Source organism: Cantharellus anzutake, assembly GCF_015039405.1.
Source record: "Cantharellus anzutake strain C23 chromosome Unknown EI90scaffold_104, whole genome shotgun sequence".
NCBI classification, from domain to species: Eukaryota; Fungi; Basidiomycota; class Agaricomycetes; order Cantharellales; family Hydnaceae; genus Cantharellus; species Cantharellus anzutake.
The window spans coordinates 163825-181316 of NW_024067054.1; the positions used below are offsets into that span (position 1 = coordinate 163825).

At 49.2% G+C, this 17492-nt stretch overlaps 7 protein-coding genes across 7 annotated transcripts; 5 read left to right on the top strand and 2 right to left on the bottom strand.

The window, feature by feature from the left end:
* Positions 1-4303: 4303 nt before the first annotated feature.
* On the top strand, positions 4304-7218 carry EI90DRAFT_3293412 (uncharacterized protein; the record flags this gene model as incomplete). The annotated part of the gene is made up of 10 exons (XM_039067377.1): positions 4304-4471; positions 4527-4659; positions 4710-4833; positions 4864-4897; positions 4945-5083; positions 5135-5325; positions 5372-5510; positions 5564-5582; positions 5672-6180; positions 6230-7218. The coding sequence occupies 10 exons, from the start codon at positions 4304-4306 to the stop codon at positions 7072-7074; spliced, it is 2301 nt and encodes a 766-aa protein (XP_038909626.1). The 3' UTR covers positions 7075-7218.
* A 248-nt stretch (positions 7219-7466) lies between these two features.
* EI90DRAFT_3293413 (uncharacterized protein) lies at positions 7467-8282 on the bottom strand (the record flags this gene model as incomplete). The annotated part of the gene is made up of 4 exons (XM_039067378.1): positions 7467-7526; positions 7634-7673; positions 7835-8088; positions 8133-8282. 4 exons carry the CDS (start codon positions 8280-8282, stop codon positions 7467-7469), a joined length of 504 nt encoding a protein of 167 aa, XP_038909627.1.
* Positions 8131-9126, top strand: EI90DRAFT_135215 (uncharacterized protein). The gene is made up of 3 exons (XM_039051715.1): positions 8131-8465; positions 8579-8636; positions 8687-9126. The coding sequence occupies exons 1-3, from the start codon at positions 8372-8374 to the stop codon at positions 9006-9008; spliced, it is 474 nt and encodes a 157-aa protein (XP_038909628.1). The 5' UTR covers positions 8131-8371; the 3' UTR covers positions 9009-9126.
* On the top strand, positions 9127-9836 carry EI90DRAFT_135085 (uncharacterized protein). Its single transcript, XM_039051712.1, has 2 exons — positions 9127-9302; positions 9356-9836. Exons 1-2 carry the CDS (start codon positions 9244-9246, stop codon positions 9648-9650), a joined length of 354 nt encoding a protein of 117 aa, XP_038909629.1. The 5' UTR covers positions 9127-9243; the 3' UTR covers positions 9651-9836.
* EI90DRAFT_3021216 (uncharacterized protein) lies at positions 9827-12078 on the top strand (the record flags this gene model as incomplete). Its single annotated transcript, XM_039057615.1, is given in 9 exon segments — positions 9827-9844; positions 9865-9909; positions 9973-10044; positions 10074-10120; positions 10456-10560; positions 10580-10650; positions 10839-10989; positions 11568-11783; positions 11934-12078. 9 exon segments carry the CDS (start codon positions 9827-9829, stop codon positions 12076-12078), a joined length of 870 nt encoding a protein of 289 aa, XP_038909630.1.
* A 3304-nt stretch (positions 12079-15382) lies between these two features.
* Positions 15383-15850, bottom strand: EI90DRAFT_3021217 (uncharacterized protein; the record flags this gene model as incomplete). Its single annotated transcript, XM_039057616.1, has 1 exon — positions 15383-15850. One exon carries the CDS (start codon positions 15848-15850, stop codon positions 15383-15385), a length of 468 nt encoding a protein of 155 aa, XP_038909631.1.
* Positions 15851-16097: 247 nt separating this feature from the next.
* Positions 16098-17235, top strand: EI90DRAFT_3021218 (uncharacterized protein; the record flags this gene model as incomplete). The annotated part of the gene is made up of 2 exons (XM_039057617.1): positions 16098-16776; positions 16835-17235. 2 exons carry the CDS (start codon positions 16098-16100, stop codon positions 17233-17235), a joined length of 1080 nt encoding a protein of 359 aa, XP_038909632.1.
* Positions 17236-17492: the final 257 nt, after the last annotated feature.

Genomic DNA, 17492 nt, shown 5'->3' on the forward strand with positions numbered 1-17492 from the left:
CATACAGTTGCCATCAGACCCTTCGAACGGAATGTATCCGTTTTCGAGGCAGTCCGTTTTCCATGTTTTGTGGCTCTGTGTGATTCTTCACATTCATCAATAGCACCATCCAGTACAAGGGATGAGGGATGAGATTCTTCCAAACAACCTCTAGATGCAGCTCATACATCAGAGACATGGAGGGCAGCTTCCTCAATTTCGGCATCGGTGAGGAATGTACAGGTTTCATTCCAGGGAAGGACCATGTCTCCTCCAACGAACATGTACTGCCTATGTTGCATATTACCATCCATAGCGACAATGACATCAGGACATCTAGGGAAACACTTAGTATACCTGTTCTTGGAGGACATCCATGAGAAGACTAACTCATTGGCTGAACTACCCCATATCAAACCTCCAAAACATTTGGGGGCATCTCGCATGGAGGTATGGGCTGGCGGTGGTGTCGGATGGGTTGTGAATGAGCCTTGCTTGCTCAGGGACCATCGACGGAAGGTCCTGTGACGTCTTTGTGAAGGTTGGGATGCTGTGGTCAACAGATACCATGCCATGGGACGTAGCGACCGAAGGATCTCCATTGTGAGCAGGAATGGCATGGATGGACCCGGCAGACTCGGCCAGCGTGGAATGCCATAGCAGTGCATCGGGCACTGCAGGGGATGAGGGATGGAAGAATTCTCTCTCCGTTTCAACGTCTACTAAATCATGTAAGGCCTGGAACCAAGTGATTGCCTCACTAAACAACTGGAGAAAAGGGTCCTATATGAACGCCAGATCATGAATGTTCCTGACAAATAACAAATGAATCTCACGTTGTGGGTGAACTCGTAGCCATTCTCTTGTAACATGGAAAACAAAGCGGCATGAAAGGAGGCAGCCGGGGTATATGAGTCCACATGTAAGGCTGAATACAGCGAAAGGACGTCAAAATGGAAGGCAACTTGAGGCATTACAGGTGACCCCGGAAAGTAGCCAGACTGGATGATGCTAAGCGGGAGAGTATTAGACAGACATTCACAATATTTGAACGTCCACCGCATGGCACCTGGCCCGGGGTCATTGGGTCATTGTTTGTTGAGCAAGATCAGAACGGAAACGTACCTGAGAACGCGATCATCATGAGCGAATGAAACTGGGGAGACGCATTGCAGTGAGAGCACAGCGATACTGCCGGTGTTTGTAGTTTTCCATTTCTGTCAAATGACGTCTCGCTGGGGGTGGAAAGGGGTATGCATCCTGCCTTCTTTGCCTCTACTTCTAGATAGATTTCCAGTGCGTTGTGTATTATATCGCGGCGCCAATGGAGCCATGCAGCTTGCTTTTGCGGATTTCGTAATGCTCTCTTGGCCCGTTTTTGGGAAGCTGACTGCGAAGGTGTAGGGGGCAAGGCGGAGTCTGGGTTTGAAAGAGCGGGTTCTGCAATACCTTCCAGCCAACCTTGAGGTGATGCCTCCCATTTTGGTGATTCCTTTTTTAGAGCCGGCATTGAAGGGGGAGTCAAAACATTGCTGGCATCTGTTGATATTGCATTTCCTACATGATCGTGGCGATTTGGCACTGGCCACCAATCTCTAGATGCGATTCCAGGCCCCAGCGTTGGGTCATCACGGTGCTGCTGGCGTTTGCTATCTCGACGCGTCACGATGGCTGGGGAATGGGGACTTCAGCGGTTGGAACGCGCTCCTGTCCTTTCTTTTTGGACGTTGAGGGTTTGGATTCAGGTGCAGACTGGCCACCAAGGAGATCCACATATTTTTTGGGTTTGCTTAAATTATACGGGTGATACTTTTTTTACAGGAGAGGTAGTAAGGCGAGGAATTACAGGCTTATGCCTCGGCATGGTATGTAGCCGTTAAGAGATAGGGTGAACGGAAAAGAACAGGACAGGCTCTTCTCAACAAGTATGCAGCGGTTGCGCGGCTAGTCTAATTTATACTCAGTCAGCTGCACATTCAGTCAGTGTGTGTAGCTGTGGCGCATACCAATAGGCAAACAGGGCAATTGGTGGGCAGTGGAGCAGTGGTATGGCGCTGGAACTATCAAATATGCAGTGGGGCACACGTTGGTCGGATGGGAGCCCCAATCGAATTGTACCGTTTCTCTCAGCACTTGGGCGCCGGATGGGGTGCGCGCAGTATCCAGATGAAATGCGAATACGGGCTCGCTAAGACGGACTGGATAAAGGGTGGCGCGCAACACGGGGTAGAGGGTGGTGAGGAATTTAACAAGATTGTTAGCCCTCAATGACGGGGAGAGAGGGGCGTAGCGTTGGAACTACTCTTATAAAGGTATTTGCTACGGGGTATGGAGTACACGGGGTAGGCCGGTGGCGAGCGCACGGTGTTCTTGTCTAATTGCACCGCCGTTTCTCAAGTCGCTCAAGCACAGGGTTTCGGGCGCGTGGTGCACAAGTGGCGAATGTGAATACGAGTCCACTAACACGGATTGATGGCACAATTGGTGGGTGCAGAAGGTCGAGGGTGGCAGAAGGGTAAGGTTGAGGTTTGTGTCTGATCGCACCGTTTGGCACATCGTGTAAGCGCCGCCGGCGTGCGAGTGATGTCCAGAAAGCCAAACCTGAGTACAAGACCACGAATAAGGATTGGACGAATCGACAGTACACAATCCGGGGCAGGGACAATGTCCACCGAGTGGGATTGTTAGTGCCGTTTGATGTTAAAAGACGATGCGCAAAACGTTTGCTGCGGTGCCAGGAATGCCTAACCACAGGCAGTGAGACTTGCGGGCCCGTACACGAGTAACGCTGAACTAGAAGTTTGGATATCGGCGCGTGATGTAATGCACCGTTTGGGTAGAAGAGCTGATTGGGGGGGGTATGAATGTCGAGTGTACTACGCAGGATTAGAATGGGAGGTTGGCATTGCAGGGGGTGGGCAAGATGACCAAGATGACCGTGAGTGCCAGCGGTGTTGAATACAACCTCTGGCCCTCGTCAGTCAAATATCTTCACGGTAACCGTGATTCACTAGCGATGCGCGAAGCACCTCTAGTCGTCTGCGGTTAAAGATGAAGAGAAGAGCCCTCAATGATATCTAGAAAGTTTTTGTTAGCTGCAACGCCGAGAGCAAACAGGGAGAACACTAACCGGAAATGGAGTTTTCTATGAGCGCAGAGATGGCCGACAGGGCTGGAAAGGATTGTGCGTGGCAACCCTGAGCTGTGGAATGGAGTACAACGTTTACATGGCACGATGTCAAAGCTGGGTGGGATCGATAGATTTTGGGCACTTACGGGACGCGTGGACGTAGAGCCGCGATCAGAGGTTCAACTCGTACCTATATGGCTGTAGTAATATAAAGGATTGTGTGTGGCAACCTTGAGCTGTGGAACGGTGGATGGTAAAGCTGGGTGGGATCGACAGATTTTGTGGGCGCTTACCAGGACGTGTGGACGTAGAGCCGCAATCAGGGGTTGAAGTCGTATCTATAGTGTAACATATGTTATACTGGCGTTAATTGACGCGCACATCACCTACAACGGCGCTAACGAGTGTGATGGAGCAGGTGCCTCGGCTTTGGCCGGACGGCCGTTTGGAGGGACATGCATACCCCACGATTGTATTGGTTCCCACAGGGATGGGTGTGGTCAAAACGGGTCAATATGTAGTGTTCTCTTGTTCGAGATATCCTTTTATTTACTTTATTCCTTGTATGCGAGTTCTGACTGTATTTACAGACCGCGCATATAGGTAAAGGATCAATAAATCAGTTCTCTTGTTCGAGACTGAGACCGCGCATATAGTGCTTATTTACATTATGAGTGTGGGATGCAAGCCGCAATGGGAGTGAACAACTGAGCCCCCGGTCGCACGCTAGTGCCTTCCGGCACTATCTGTGCTGCCCTCCAAACACAACTGTAATGGGAAAAGAGGACCTTAGGTTACAGAGGACCCCGTGCACAGCGTGGGGCCTAAATTTACAGGATCCGCTATGGAGTAGTGGAAATAATATGCTAGAACTGGACATGTGAACACTGTTAAGTCCGTCGGGGTTACGGCTTAACCGTAACACAAACAAATACACATGTTGGTCTTCTCAAAACCACATTTTCAAAGTCAGCAAACTCGAGTTAATTCTCTGGGTCTCATCTGGTTATCGGAATGATAGTCGTTGGTTCCGGTGTTCAGGGCAGTGCGGTGCCGCAAAATTGGAGGCAAATCATTGCTGTTTTGGCGCCTGTAGTCCCATCTTGCAATCGTGATGCTTCCGATATCTAATTTGTTTGAATTCAATCACATACATGCGGCATTTCCTCTCACCACTGTCTCTCAGCCTCCACTATGACCACCTTATACCACTTGGTTCACGAGCATCCACCCAATTCATTCAAATATCTGAAATCTGTTCGAGATGATCCTATCGCACAAGATCATAAACAAACCGCTATCCGCCTCATCAAATCGCAACCCAAGTTTCAACAGTTCGAGATAGAAGCTGATATTTATTTGGTGAGGTGACCGTGTGGTGCCTGGTTTGCCTAGTGTTTCATCTCGAGCTCTGTAGTGTTTGGAACCAATGGGGCAAGGGGTGGAGCGGCGACGGATGTTGGAAGATGCTGCCAAAAACCCCTCGGACTCAGACAAGGTTCAAGACTTTTCAGGGCAGGGGATGCAACAAGAGCTCATGGTGGTTTTCAGTAAGTTGCTCAGGCCGCCGGTGAACAGAAGTCTGGAGCTGTCATTATAGGCGCTAGTTTGAGTTTGCACTATAAGGTTTTCGAGGAACTCAGATCCTCCTACAAAAGCTTCCTCGGGTCGGAAGTGGTGGCATACCCAGGGGATTCGCCGAAAGTGGTTTACGATCATGCCAGGTCCGTTGTCAACTCTCTATTAATGCGCAGTGCCGGAAGCTGTGAGAATCTTGCTTTGTACCAGGTATGTATTGTTCAAACCCTACTGGATTTTCCATGACTGTTTTGCAGCTACCTGATGAGGACTACGCTCAGGCGCTGGTGACTGGGCAGCTGGGGAAGCATCAGATACAACAGCATAGGACTATTGCCTGTCCCCTTGAACAAAACCTGCGAACAATAGGAACCTCAAACCTCATATTCGTATTCAGTCCGTTTAATCTCTGGTTTGCCTTTGTGAACTGTATTGAAATAATCATAGCTGCGAAGCGCCCCCTCCAAATTCCGTACGCCTTGTTCGATGGACGATCCAATCCCTATCAGTTTGTTCATGGTGGTAGCATTGAGGCAACTTCTGAAGACCCCGTAAAGCTTCTCCATGAGGAATTCCGCCGATTGATGAAGCCTAAAATCCCGCTGGAGACTGATGATTATCGTATTCATGTTTACGAGGTGTGACAGCTATTTCCCACCTGGCTTGACTGCTAACACCCTGCAGCCGAGAGAAGCGTTACAACTAAGCATCTTGAAGGATCTAAAATTGGACGACGACTCATTTGTAGACGAAAGCTATCAATTTTTCAACCCAGGGGAGAAATTGTCGAAGTGGGAACACCGAACGCTCTTAGTCGTTTTCCGTGAGTGTGCCTTGATTGTTCAATTGGTCACATCACGAATGTATTATTCCCAGAGCCAGAGATCCTAACCCAGTCCGAGTCTGGTCTGACTAGCCTCGTGACTGGTTTTCATCGCATGCGTCTAATAAAAGAGCTGTTGCCAAAATCGATTCCTACCGTAGTATTCAACGCGACACTGAACAAAGGATCTTGGATGATTGCCCTGGAAAGGACAAACTGATGGCGCCTATTTCTCTCCTATACCAGCCATTTGGTTACTTTCGTGACATTCGCTGTGGACTGGAGGTCCCTGGAGAGAAGGATTTCCCTGAAGATAAACTGAAGGAAGACGTCAATGCACTCGCAAATGAAATGACCAAGTTTTTCAACAAGGAAGACCAACGACGTTCCAAGTTCATGAGGTGTCTGGAGCCTATTTTAAAAGTTCCTCCCAACTCTATCAAGGCCAGCATGTTACCCAGCAGCCGAAAGATATCAGATGGCCACCTAGACGGAGAGCACGGGGCCATGGTAATATGTATAGAGTGCAAGAACGAATTGTCGTCTGCATCTTGTGAGCCCAACCCTCAGCTTGCCTCCTATATCGCCACTTCATTCGCGAAGCAAGCCGAAGACCAACCAGAGCTCTTCCAGAGGTGGAGGGTGCCTGCCTTGGGAGTGACACTTGTTGGTGAGTTTACTTGTATCCCTCGTGAGTTCTTCCTTATTGAGACGCGCAGGACCTGCCATCCAGTTTTTCGGGGTCATCTGGATAGGGCAAGTGCGTGTCGTACCCTTGACACCATCGCTTCCTATGATAGACCCAACTGGTGAAGAGTTCCGATGGGACCTCCTCCTAGCGTTTAAGGCTGCTGCTCTCGTTTCCTCGAAGATCAAATCCGACATCAAAGACTTCCTCCGAGTGCTCAAAAGCTCCCCTGACTCGTGGCCCTGCCCATTGACCATCAAAACGAGTCGCCACCCAAGTGTGACTGAAATTGACATTTTCCCCAAACGGGGATCGGAGAAAATACAGTTCATCCTCGAGTCACGATTCGATGACTTTGAACACCGGCACCTTTACCACGCTACTCTAGTTTCATCAAACCCATCGAAAATATTTGTCAAGTTTTCGCAACTCTACTCTAAAGACCTGCACGCTTTCTGTGCATTAAAGGGGCTTGCCCCCCGGATATTTGGGTTCCAACAATTACACGGGGGATGGTATGCAGTGGCGATGGAAAGTATCGATGTCAAGGATCACGAGCACATCAAGCCCTCCCCTCAACGTGCTCAGGAGTGGAAGGAGAATATTTGCAACCTGGTCAATGCCTTCCATGGTGAAAACTTGGTCCATGGCGATCTGCGTCTCGCAAACTTTGTCTTTACCAACGAGAGAATGTTGCTAGTTGACTTCGATTGGGGGGGGGAGGAGGGTAAGGCGAAGTTCCCTCATGAGCTGCTCATCGGAGAATTGGGGGTATCAAATCAGAAGCTACGTGACCGGCTAATCACAAAAAAGCATGACCAAGAATGTCTTTCCGAGGTGCTTAAGTGGGTGGACAGGATGTCGTCGGGCCAGTGATGGAGATGTGATCGGTTTCGTTTCAATGGTTGCAACCTTTTTGGTTTCGACTGCCAGGTTGAACATTGAGCCTCCAGTCAAACCACATGGGCCTGTTCATTTGTATCTCCTACCTGCAGGGATTCTTGCATGTTTCACTTCTTTTCTTCACACGTTATTCTGTATGACACAGGCTGTACTGACCATGTGTGTAACAATAACTGCTTTTAGTTTAAGTTGACCATTCTAAAGTTGTATGTTGGAAATGCGAGTCACCGGAGATATCCGGGGCGCATGTGGAGGATGTGGAGGATTTCACTAAGCGCGCAGCTACACAGGAGTTGCCTTACGTAGATTTCTCTCTTTATTCATTCCTTTGTATATATATACGCACGGACATTATCCCCAAATCATTACTCGCTTCTATCTTGCATCTGTGCTACGAGTGAGCCGCCGTTTACAACTGCCCATACCTATAGGCTGGGACACTAGAAACTCATGGGGCATCCAAAAGTGTCTCCAGGGCCCAATTGGGAAGCAGCTCGTGATGTGAGATGTTGGAAAACAGCGCGCTACGTACGAGTTTTCGTACAGCCACATTCCCACGCCCAAGCTCGCTTCTAAGTCACCAACGTAGGTAGCCGTTCCTCGGTCATTGAATTGGTGTCCCTCATCAGCTCGACGTGGCCAACGCACTCGGCACCTTCTTCGTCACGCATGTTTGGGATTATCAACCAAATGGTCGGCTTTAACATCGAATTATCGTGACCGCTCGGCACACCTAAGCCAAACCCTCTTCATCTTCATTGCTCCCTCCGGCATCAACCCCAAGTGCACAACATTCACCAAAGTTCCAGGGAAATTTTGACGGGCTGTTGCGATCTTCATCGAAATTGCATTCCGATGTACTGCGTCGTGCTCAATTTCGGTATCGATTCGGAAAACTTTTGAGGGTGAATTCTGGTTGGGTTGACGGTGTTTGGCATTGCCTACTTCTTTCTTCTCCCTTTTCGCCGTGCTGATGCTCCTCAATATCTTTAGAGCCTATTCCTACTCCCCCTGGCACTCCCGCCACCCACTTTTAGCTGTCGGCACATTGCGCCACGACCTCCGGAGCTAAAGCAGAAATCGATCCCGCATACATCATCGAATTCAGTCGCCTCGTCCCGAACCTTCTCATCCGGGACTCCCTTTCCCCTTTTCTCCAGGACTGTACATCTCACACTCATCATGGAGTCAGCCTCTAGCTTGCTCGATTCTGGGTTGTTTGGGGGACTTGCTGGGCGATTCCCCACCAACTTTTGCAAATCGATTGACGATGGGTGGAGAGCGGATTAATGGGTTGCTGCAGGGTCAATTTCAGCGGGGTTTGAAGGCAGATATAGGAATGGGGGTTGAATTGGTGGTTTTTGGTGCGCATGTCTTGTTTTCCCATTCGGAGTCCCTGCAAACGTCTTTCTCATCCGTTCTCCTTTTCTCCATCTTCCATGCTTTCCAATGCTGACTGACTACTCAACCGCGCGAGAGCAATGGCTGGGGGGCCTGAGCGGCGGTAGATCTTCTCCGTCATTATACTTGGCTATGTAGTTGCTTTCCAAGTTGGACACTATGGGCTCTAATTGGAGACTGGAAGAAAGCCTGGCTTGATTGATGCACCCACGTTGGAATCGCAATTGTGTGTCGTCCCTCAGATGAAACTTCTAGGATATGTCTTCGAAGGTGGTTGCTTCACACCCCGAACTACGCGTTTCAATCGTCATCTGGGGCGCACCGGCCCAGTAGCCTTCGGAGCTGGTCTGATTCCTCTCAACTCGGGCGCCAGGAGGCTCTGGTCCTGTCTCTTGCAATTCCGAACTCGCAAGTTTGCACATCCCTTCCGTCTATCCCTGGTACCTTACTTAATTTATCGACATCATTTTGCTGAACCGACGCGTTCCCCAGTCTATCTCTGCTAAATCACGTTCAGAGTGTCACCACTTGTTCTGATCAGTGGATGCCCTCACACCCCTTCATATCCGGCTCCTGCCACACACAACGGAATGGGATCCGCAAATACGGCGCCGTTGGCACCTCCTGACGTTCCATGGCACTTCACACTGGTTTCATCACGCTTCCGTTCAAGGACAACAAAACACCAATAGAGGATCACCTGCATGCGCACGCTTACCTTGGGATGACAAATCTTGCCGGATGGTAGAGAGCCACGGCAGCTCGCTTGCGTGGTACTCAGTTCAAATTGCAGAAATACGGTACGGCCCTGTTTTCTGCTCTCCGACAATTTGACTTTAAATTGTTGGCCCAGGGAGTCGACCTCAAATAATCGTATCAGGACTACCGGTCTCGTCCCTGGCGCTATGGTTGTTGGTGGGAACGCAGACGGCTCGGTGGCGGCTTATAGCGGTTTACCGCTCCAAGCCAACAAGACAGCACACATGAGTCCCCTTCTAACACCGAACCAACCCCAAGTGATCGTCACTCCCGAACCTCGCAGTCTTTCATTATCAGTCCAACAATACTCCGGAACCTGGAAACACCTAAGGCCGCAGGTTTCGGGCATGACCGTTCGGAACGGCGGGATGCGCAAACGCACCCATTGAGTGCTCTCAGTGGCCCGGCCCCCGCATTGACGCAACGTTCATGACCCAATCGTCGTGTTGATTTTCCGCTTGTATGTTTATTTGCTTCAAGTTAAGATGTTACGGCAGAGTAAACTCGTCTCTGACCGGTTGCTACGTGGTGAATGCGACAATGGGGGTGGCAATGTTGCGCCGCGATGTACCGAAATTCTGAGGTAGGAGATTTGCTTTATAGAGGGCTGAGCATGGGATTTACTGTCTGAACATTTCTCCAAACGAGGTGTGTTTCCTATGTGCGTTGGTACCTTGTTTATGCTATAAACTGCGGTACGTCGTTTATTAGAAGGACGACGTACCGCGCACGGGTTCTGCTGGTATTCATAGTCAAGGAAAAATAGAGGGGTCGGCCGAGTCGGTAGGCGTCGACTGAAATCGCGATTTCAGCGTCGGGGTGTCATGCTTGAGGCGGGCCGGCAACGGGTGCTTGGAGCGTGTGTTATCGGTTCTCAACAGTTTATCACTTATTTACCGATATCTCTTCGACATCTCCAAGGTCTGAATAACCACCGATTGCTGACATGCCGTAGTAGCAAAATCCTTGTACCTTTTGCGCTTGGCTCAGGCTCGAGAACTAAGACCAGTTTGAGCTCGGGTGGGAACTCAACGAAACCTTATCCCTTTCAGCCCCGACATGGACTTCGCGCCGTCGCATCGACGAAGTCCTTGCAATTAAATGGCCTAACCACGCTAGAGTGGAACCCGGGAGGCCTCAGCACTTTGTGCTCATGTTTGTCACGATCCTGCTCTTTACTTGACATTCTACTAGGTTCTGGCTCGCGTTCGGCATCAAAGACACTCACATCGCTGCAAACAACTTGAAAAGCCTTTGGCTTTTCAAGCAGGAGGGTATCGCTGGCAAACTCGATTGTTTGTATGCACTCGGTCTCCAGAGCCTCCAAGGAAATGATTTGTGTTAAAAACTTTGTTGGGGGCAGAGCTGAAGGGCCGTCATCGGACTCAGGTGTGATAGGCAGCGTCCTGACACGCGTAGACCTCTTGCCCCCTCAATTGGACTCGGAATTGTGGCTTACAGTCTTATCTGGGTCAAATCCTCATGCTTGTCACCTCATTCGGGCGTCAAATGTGGCATCTTGCCTACGCCAAGCTCATGTGATTCTGACGTGCCTGGTGCAATGCTATCCAGTGCAGGTTCTCGATCAGGACTCATGAATGTCTGGACATCTGACTTGTCAATTGTGCGGAAAGGGATCCGATGCGCTAATGCTTCGGACCCTGCTCGAGGTGTTCAACCCGCCATCGGGATCAATTTCGCAGACGGGGTGGTTCTGTTGCTCGACTTGTAGCCTCATTGTGATCTTCATGTAAACGGCATGTTTCCACTTCTACTGTTTGACAAGGACTCATCGCTTGGGCACAGTTCTGGCATCATGACTCAATGGACTGTTAAGATGCTCTAAAGATCCTTGCTTGCCTCAGCGTCTGATTCGCACCCAACATCTACCAGCTCCGCACGACTTCGATCTTGCGCACAACTTGGCATCCGGAACGTCGTGTGCACCTATTCTGAGGCTCGTTACTAACATCCTTCGTCTCGGTGTCTCTCGGGTTTGGAACTAACAATCTCATCGCGAAGCAGGCATGATGCCTTCTGATTTGTTCACACTTGTCGTTGGTAAAAGTCATGTCCTTCCGACGATTCTTGGTGGAGGCACATGTCTACCACCTCGGAGATCTCATGCATCTTTGCGGTCACCCGTAGCTGATCGTCTGGCTTCAAAACTTGTCGTACAATGTCGCAGGAAGGTCTTGAGTCCTTATCCGTTTGAAATTCGGCTATTTCTCTTCCTCAAATGGCATGCTCACGCTTGAATCGCAAGTGTCCATAGTGGGGTCTGAACTCTTGGCTATGCACTTCAGGATGCACCTCTGGTGGCAATTTGTCGACAGCCTCACCGTCCGAATGGCCGCCAATCATGGTCATTCCGTTGTACGAAAAACTCCGTCCCGGACCCCTTGTGAAGGATTCATTATACATGCTGCGAAACAAGCGATGCGCGACCCGGGGGAGCAGGAGGTGATTGGGGAGGTGGTGGGTGAGCGAGAAGGCTTTGAATGCTGGGGGAGGCAAGGGAGGTGTGTTGGAAGCAAGAGCAGCGATTCCAGTCGGAGGCAGTCGAAGCCTTCTTACTTACTGAGGAAGAATGGGCTAGGCAGCGGCAGCGGAAACGGGGGGTATGGATAAGGGATCTTTTTAAGCGTGCAAGAGCTCCTGTTACCATTTAGGTTTGGATTGTACCATATTACTGTTCTGTTCCGCGCATCCATGCCAGAAAGTTCAGTGTACAGTCCGGAGCTGGCTAAGGTCCGCGCAGACAGCGGAAGATTTCGAGGCATCATCTACCGCATGGCTAAGATGGGCGACACCTAGGCAAAGCGGCATTGAGTTGGTGCCAGTCAGATATCTTACAATTGTTACAAGCGAGGTAAGGGCCAACGTCCTTTTATTCCGCATATGGGACAAAGATCATTTTGGTAGGGGCTCCGAAACGTCCAGAGTCGTGTTCCATGAAGTCAGATCTAGAGGATGGAATGTGCTATCGGTCTGACGCACTCAGGGATTACATATGGGACATTGTCCCACTCGTGGCAGGGAGCATATTGTATGTCATGGACAAGGTACTAAGTGTTGGAGAACAGCGCGCAAGTGCAGCAGGGCGAGTTTGTACAGCCACATTCCCACGGCCGAGCGAAACTCGTCCGGCTGGCCACCTAATATTTTTCACTTTTGTATTCATTTTGGACTACTCCGTTCCCAAACTACGTGGGAATTCCCGTTCATTCAATTCCTTTTTCCCTCAGTTCTCTTTCGCATATTTGCTTGAGACTGAGTTGCCACGCTTTACTAGCAATTCAATCTGCGCTCACTAAGTGAGTCAGAGTCGGAGTCTAGGGGTACCGTGGTTCGGTTCGGTTCGGTTCAGAGGCGAACTTGAACCCGAACTGGTTCGAAGAAAGGATGGGAAGGCTGAACCTGAACTGAACCGTTGGCAAACCCAGGTTCAGTTAAGAGGGGGCCTAGGGTTCCAGGGTTTGAAAAATCCCTAGGGCAGGATCCCTAGCCCTAACCTGGGTCATCCTGCCCTAGGGTCAAAAAATTCCTAGGGACCAGGTTCAGCTTGCCCTAGCGCTAGGGCATCAAGCAGTAGGGCACTCTAGCAAGTTTTACTTTGGCTTGCACATTTTTGTACCCCCTGGAGGAACAGAGTATGCATCACCGGTTGGGTCACAAAAATATTGTGACACAAGTTGTCACAGATGCACTTCTGTTCCCCTTGGAGGAACAGAGTATGCATCACTGCTTGTGTCACAATATTGTAACAAAATATTGTCACAGAGGCATTCTGTTCCCCCTAGAGGAACAGAGTATGCATCACCGGTTTGGTCACAAAAATTGTGACACAAGTTGTCACTGCATTTCTGTTCCCCTTTGGAGGAACAGAGCATACATCACCGCTTGTGTCACAAAAATTGTGACAAAAAGTCGTCACAGATGCACTTCTGTTCCCCCTAGAGGAACAGAGTGTGCACCACCGCTTGTGTCACAATATTGTAACAAAATGTTGTCACAGATGCACTTCTGTTCCCCCTGGAGGAACAGAGTATGCATCACCGCTTGTGTCACAATATTGTAACAAAATATTGTCACAGAGGCATTCTGTTCCCCCTAGAGGATATGCATCACCGGTTTGGTCACAAAAATTGTGACACAAGCCGTCACTGCATTTTCTGTTCCCCCTGGAGGAACAGAGTACGCATCACCGGTTTGGTCACAAAAATTGTGACACAAGTTGTCACAGATGCACTTCTGTTCCCCTTGGAGGAACAGAGTATGCATCACCGTTTGTGTCACAATATTGTAACAAAATGTTGTCACAGAGGCGTTCTGTTCCCCCTAGAGGAACAGAGTATGCATCACCGGTTGAGTCACAAAAATTGTGACACAAGTTGTCACTGCATTTTCTGTTCCCCCTGGAGGAACAGAGTGTGCATCACCGCTTGTTGTGTCACAAAAATTGTGACTCAAGTTGTCACTGTATTTCTGTTCCTCCTGGAGGTGCAACACTCCTTCTATTGCAATAGGCTTTCCTCAAGATGACGAACGCATAGTGGAAATTTTTGAATGGGCATGCATCACCACTTGTGTCACAATATTGTAACAAAATATTGTCACAGAGGCATTCTGTTCCCCTTGGAGGAACAGAGTATGCATCACCGCTTGTGTCACAATATTGTAACAAAATATTGTCACAGAGGCATTCTGTTCCCCCTAGAGGAACAGAGTATGCATCACCGGTTGGGTCACAAAAATTGTGACACAAGTTGTCACTGCATTTCTGTTCCCCTTTGGAGGAACAGAGTATACATCACCGCTTGTGTCACAAAAATTGTGACAAAAAGTCGTCACAGATGCACTTCTGTTCCCCCTAGAGGAACAGAGTGTGCACCACCGCTTGTGTCACAATATTGTAACAAAATGTTGTCACAGAGGCATTCTGTTCCCCCTAGAGGAACAGAGTGTGCATCACCGCTTGTGTCACAATATTGTAACAAAACATTGTCACAGAGGCATTCTGTTCCCCCTGGAGGAACAGAGTATGCATCACCGGTTGAGTCACAAAAATTGTGACATGAGTTGTCACTGCCTTTTCTGTTCCCCCTGGAGGAACAGAGTGTGCACCACCGCTTGTGTCACAATATTGTAACAAAATGTTGTCACAGAGGCATTCTGTTCCCCCTAGAGGAACAGAGTATGCATCACCGCTTGTGTCACAATATTGTAACAAAATATTGTCACAGAGGCATTCTGTTCCCCCTAGAGGAACAGAGTATGCATCACCGGTTGAGTCACAAAAATTGTGACACAAGTTGTCACTGCATTTTCTGTTCCCCCTGGAGGAACAGAGTACTCATCACCGGTTCGGTCACAAACATTGTGACACAAGTTGTCACAGATGCACTTCTGTTCCCCTTGGAGGAACAGAGTATGCATCACCGCTTGTGTCACAAAATTATTGTGACAGAACTTTGTCACACTTTTCTGTTCCCCCAGAGTGTGCATCACCGCTTTGTGTCACAATATTGTAACAAAATATTGTCACAGAGGCATTCTGTTCCCCCTAGAGGAACAGAGTATGCATCACCGGTTGAGTCACAAAAATTGTGACATGAGTTGTCACTGCATTTTCTGTTCCCCCTGGAGGAACAGAGTGTGCATCACCGCTTGTTGTGTCACAAAAATTGTGACTCAAGTTGTCACTGTATTTCTGTTCCTCCTGGAGGTGCCGACACTCTTTCTATTGCAATAGGCTTTCCTCAAGCTGACGAAAGCACACAGATCCCTTTAGAGGCGCTTATTTTTACATGTGAAACCATGCTGTTGTTTCCATTTGAGTTTTAATTCTACTGCGCATATCGACGATTTACATCACTGAACACAAGAAGTAAAAGGATCCAAGCATCTGGAGTCCCAGAGTCAAATACAAGAAGATCGTTGCCGCTTGAGACTGGAGTCAAGATAAAAAACTGCTGATTCAAGAAAGAAAGAAGTCCGCATGGTGTTGAATGCCATGTGACCTCAGAACTTTCCCACGGGATCTTGTCGCGCTCAATCACCCAACCATCCAACCATCCAACCATCAACACCCACCTCACCCCACCATCGTCAACTGGCTCTATACCAAGGCTTTTGCCGTGCGCGCAACTTGGTACTGGAGAACGTGATCGGCTTCGCGTTCGAAAATGAATGGATTCTCGTCACTAAGGTCTCCCGGCCTTAGCTCTTCTAGCTTGTGCTCAGCGCTGTCGTGTACTGGACTTGTCTCTGGGGCATCATGCGAGTGCACGGGCTCTGGACCGTCATCAAAAGCGGGAACTCCAAGCTGGCCGGGAGGCTTTAGCTCTTTGGGCTTGAACCAGCGACGCTGTGAACACTCGGGGGAAATCGAAATGAAAGTGAGAGGAATGTGGTTTAAATGGTCGTCTGGCTCAGGAAGGGGCTTGTGTATCGTGGTAACGATGCGTCCGACTTGGGAAAAACTCTGAGAAATGTGGTGGAACTTCAAATGATGAAGCCATCCTGTGTGTGCCCCATCGTGGAGTCCGCCAGGAGAATTGGCGCTGTCTTGAGTGGCAACAGTCATGGCAACTAGTGTCGACTTGCACAACTCCCAAACGCGAGCTGCTTCTCCTGTCCCCTATCTCAGGATCCGCCCAGGAGAGCAACAAAAAAAAGACTGGCAGACCGGTGGCAATAGGCTATTTCCATGGTCGAAAATATACTTTTTTTGCCCACACACATCATCCTCACAAGGGCAACAGGAGTTCTGCATTGAGGCTGTTGTCTTTCAGATGGATTCAAGACGGATGTATCGATATCCACATTCCACCATGTTTCCCACAGGGAGGTCGAGTCAATGGGCACAGTATGATTCATGGGTGGACTTGATATACCCCAGCAGGAATGCAAGACGACCTGATCTGGGAACCATGTCTGATCCAGATTGCCTTGCAGCCTCCATTGCCAGCACCCAGATTACAGAGGGAAACCCACAGGCATCATGGCACTGGATTGATGCAAGGCTTGGTGACCTTACATGGGTCATCAAACGTTCTCGACTTCCACTTGACTGGATCCAGCAAGACATCTTGAAGGACCCGATGTCTCAGGAGCTCACGAATTGGGTCACCGAGAGCTATGATATGTCGGATGCAAGATTCCAGATCAGCCTCATTGCTGCGTTCATCCTCACTGCATGGGCTCCCTTCCATCGGGTCAAAGACAATGAAGAGAAGATTCCAGCGGAACGGGCAAAGGGTGCAAACATGGTTGAATATGCCAACAGCCTTGTATGGGATCGTGAATATGGGAAGACTCAATCAGGGTGGAAAGCAAAGCCACCACTCTTCCACCTCTGGTTGATATACATTTGCGGTATTTTGGTGGAGGACAGTCCTTGGTGGCGGAGACACGAACAGAAGGCCCGAACTCAGTCCATCAAACTGGCCTCCCGTACTGCTGAGCAAGGAAAAAATGCAGAGGTGATGACCATGTTCAACACCAAGCTCCGTGAGTGCTTCCTGAAGCTATCTGTATCACAATTATGATGATAATATTATTATTATAGAGAGGAAAGGGGTCACCATTGCTGTCCTTGCCCGACTCCACCTGGTAGAGGCCTGCAAACCTAATGCATTCAAGCCTGGAAGTCGCTATCAGATGGACTGGAGGCGCCATCCGAAGGAGGTATTGGAGTCTAGGCTTGCGACCATTTCCAAGCACCTAGCCCAACCTCCACACATGTGCCCTGTGTTCTGTGCAGTGCGATATTTCTTGGGTGATGAGTGCCGTTCCCTTCACATTGTGGAGTCTTTCCGAGTACCACCCATGAAGGAGCGAGTGCCCTCCACTTCTTTGGCACACAAAGCTTCAGAGGCATCCCTCCATGCTGATTCTGAGTCATCAGAAGATGAAGCAGAGAATCCTGGGCTGAGTGCGCATCCTAGGAAACGTTGCCGGGTTCTGTAATATCGTCTTTTCATGCGCGCTTGGGAATACAACGTCCCTTAAATATACCAACACCATGATATAACATTGTATATTGACCCATCATCAAATCTTGCAGAAAATTATCATGTCGTCTTTTCACGCGCGCTTGGGAATACAACATCCCTCAAACATACCAACACCGTTATATAACAATTGTATATTGACCCATCATCAAATTTGGCAGAAAATTATCATGTCGTCTTTTCATGCGCGCTCAATAATACAACAACCCTCAA

What these genes read in the sequence shown, in the direction of transcription:
- EI90DRAFT_135215 (XM_039051715.1), top strand. Translation starts at nt 8,372, where the DNA reads ATGGGTGGAGAGCGGATTAATGGGTTGCTGCAGGGTCAATTTCAGCGG. An exon ending in GGTTGAATTGGTGGTTTTTG is followed by an intron (nt 8,466 to 8,578) that starts GTGCGCATGTCT and finishes CAACCGCGCGAG; the next exon opens with AGCAATGGCTGGGGGGCCTG. An exon ending in CCGTCATTATACTTGGCTAT is followed by an intron (nt 8,637 to 8,686) that starts GTAGTTGCTTTC and finishes GGAGACTGGAAG; the next exon opens with AAAGCCTGGCTTGATTGATG.
- EI90DRAFT_135085 (XM_039051712.1), top strand. Translation starts at nt 9,244, where the DNA reads ATGGTAGAGAGCCACGGCAGCTCGCTTGCGTGGTACTCAGTTCAAATT. An exon ending in GTTCAAATTGCAGAAATACG is followed by an intron (nt 9,303 to 9,355) that starts GTACGGCCCTGT and finishes TTGTTGGCCCAG; the next exon opens with GGAGTCGACCTCAAATAATC.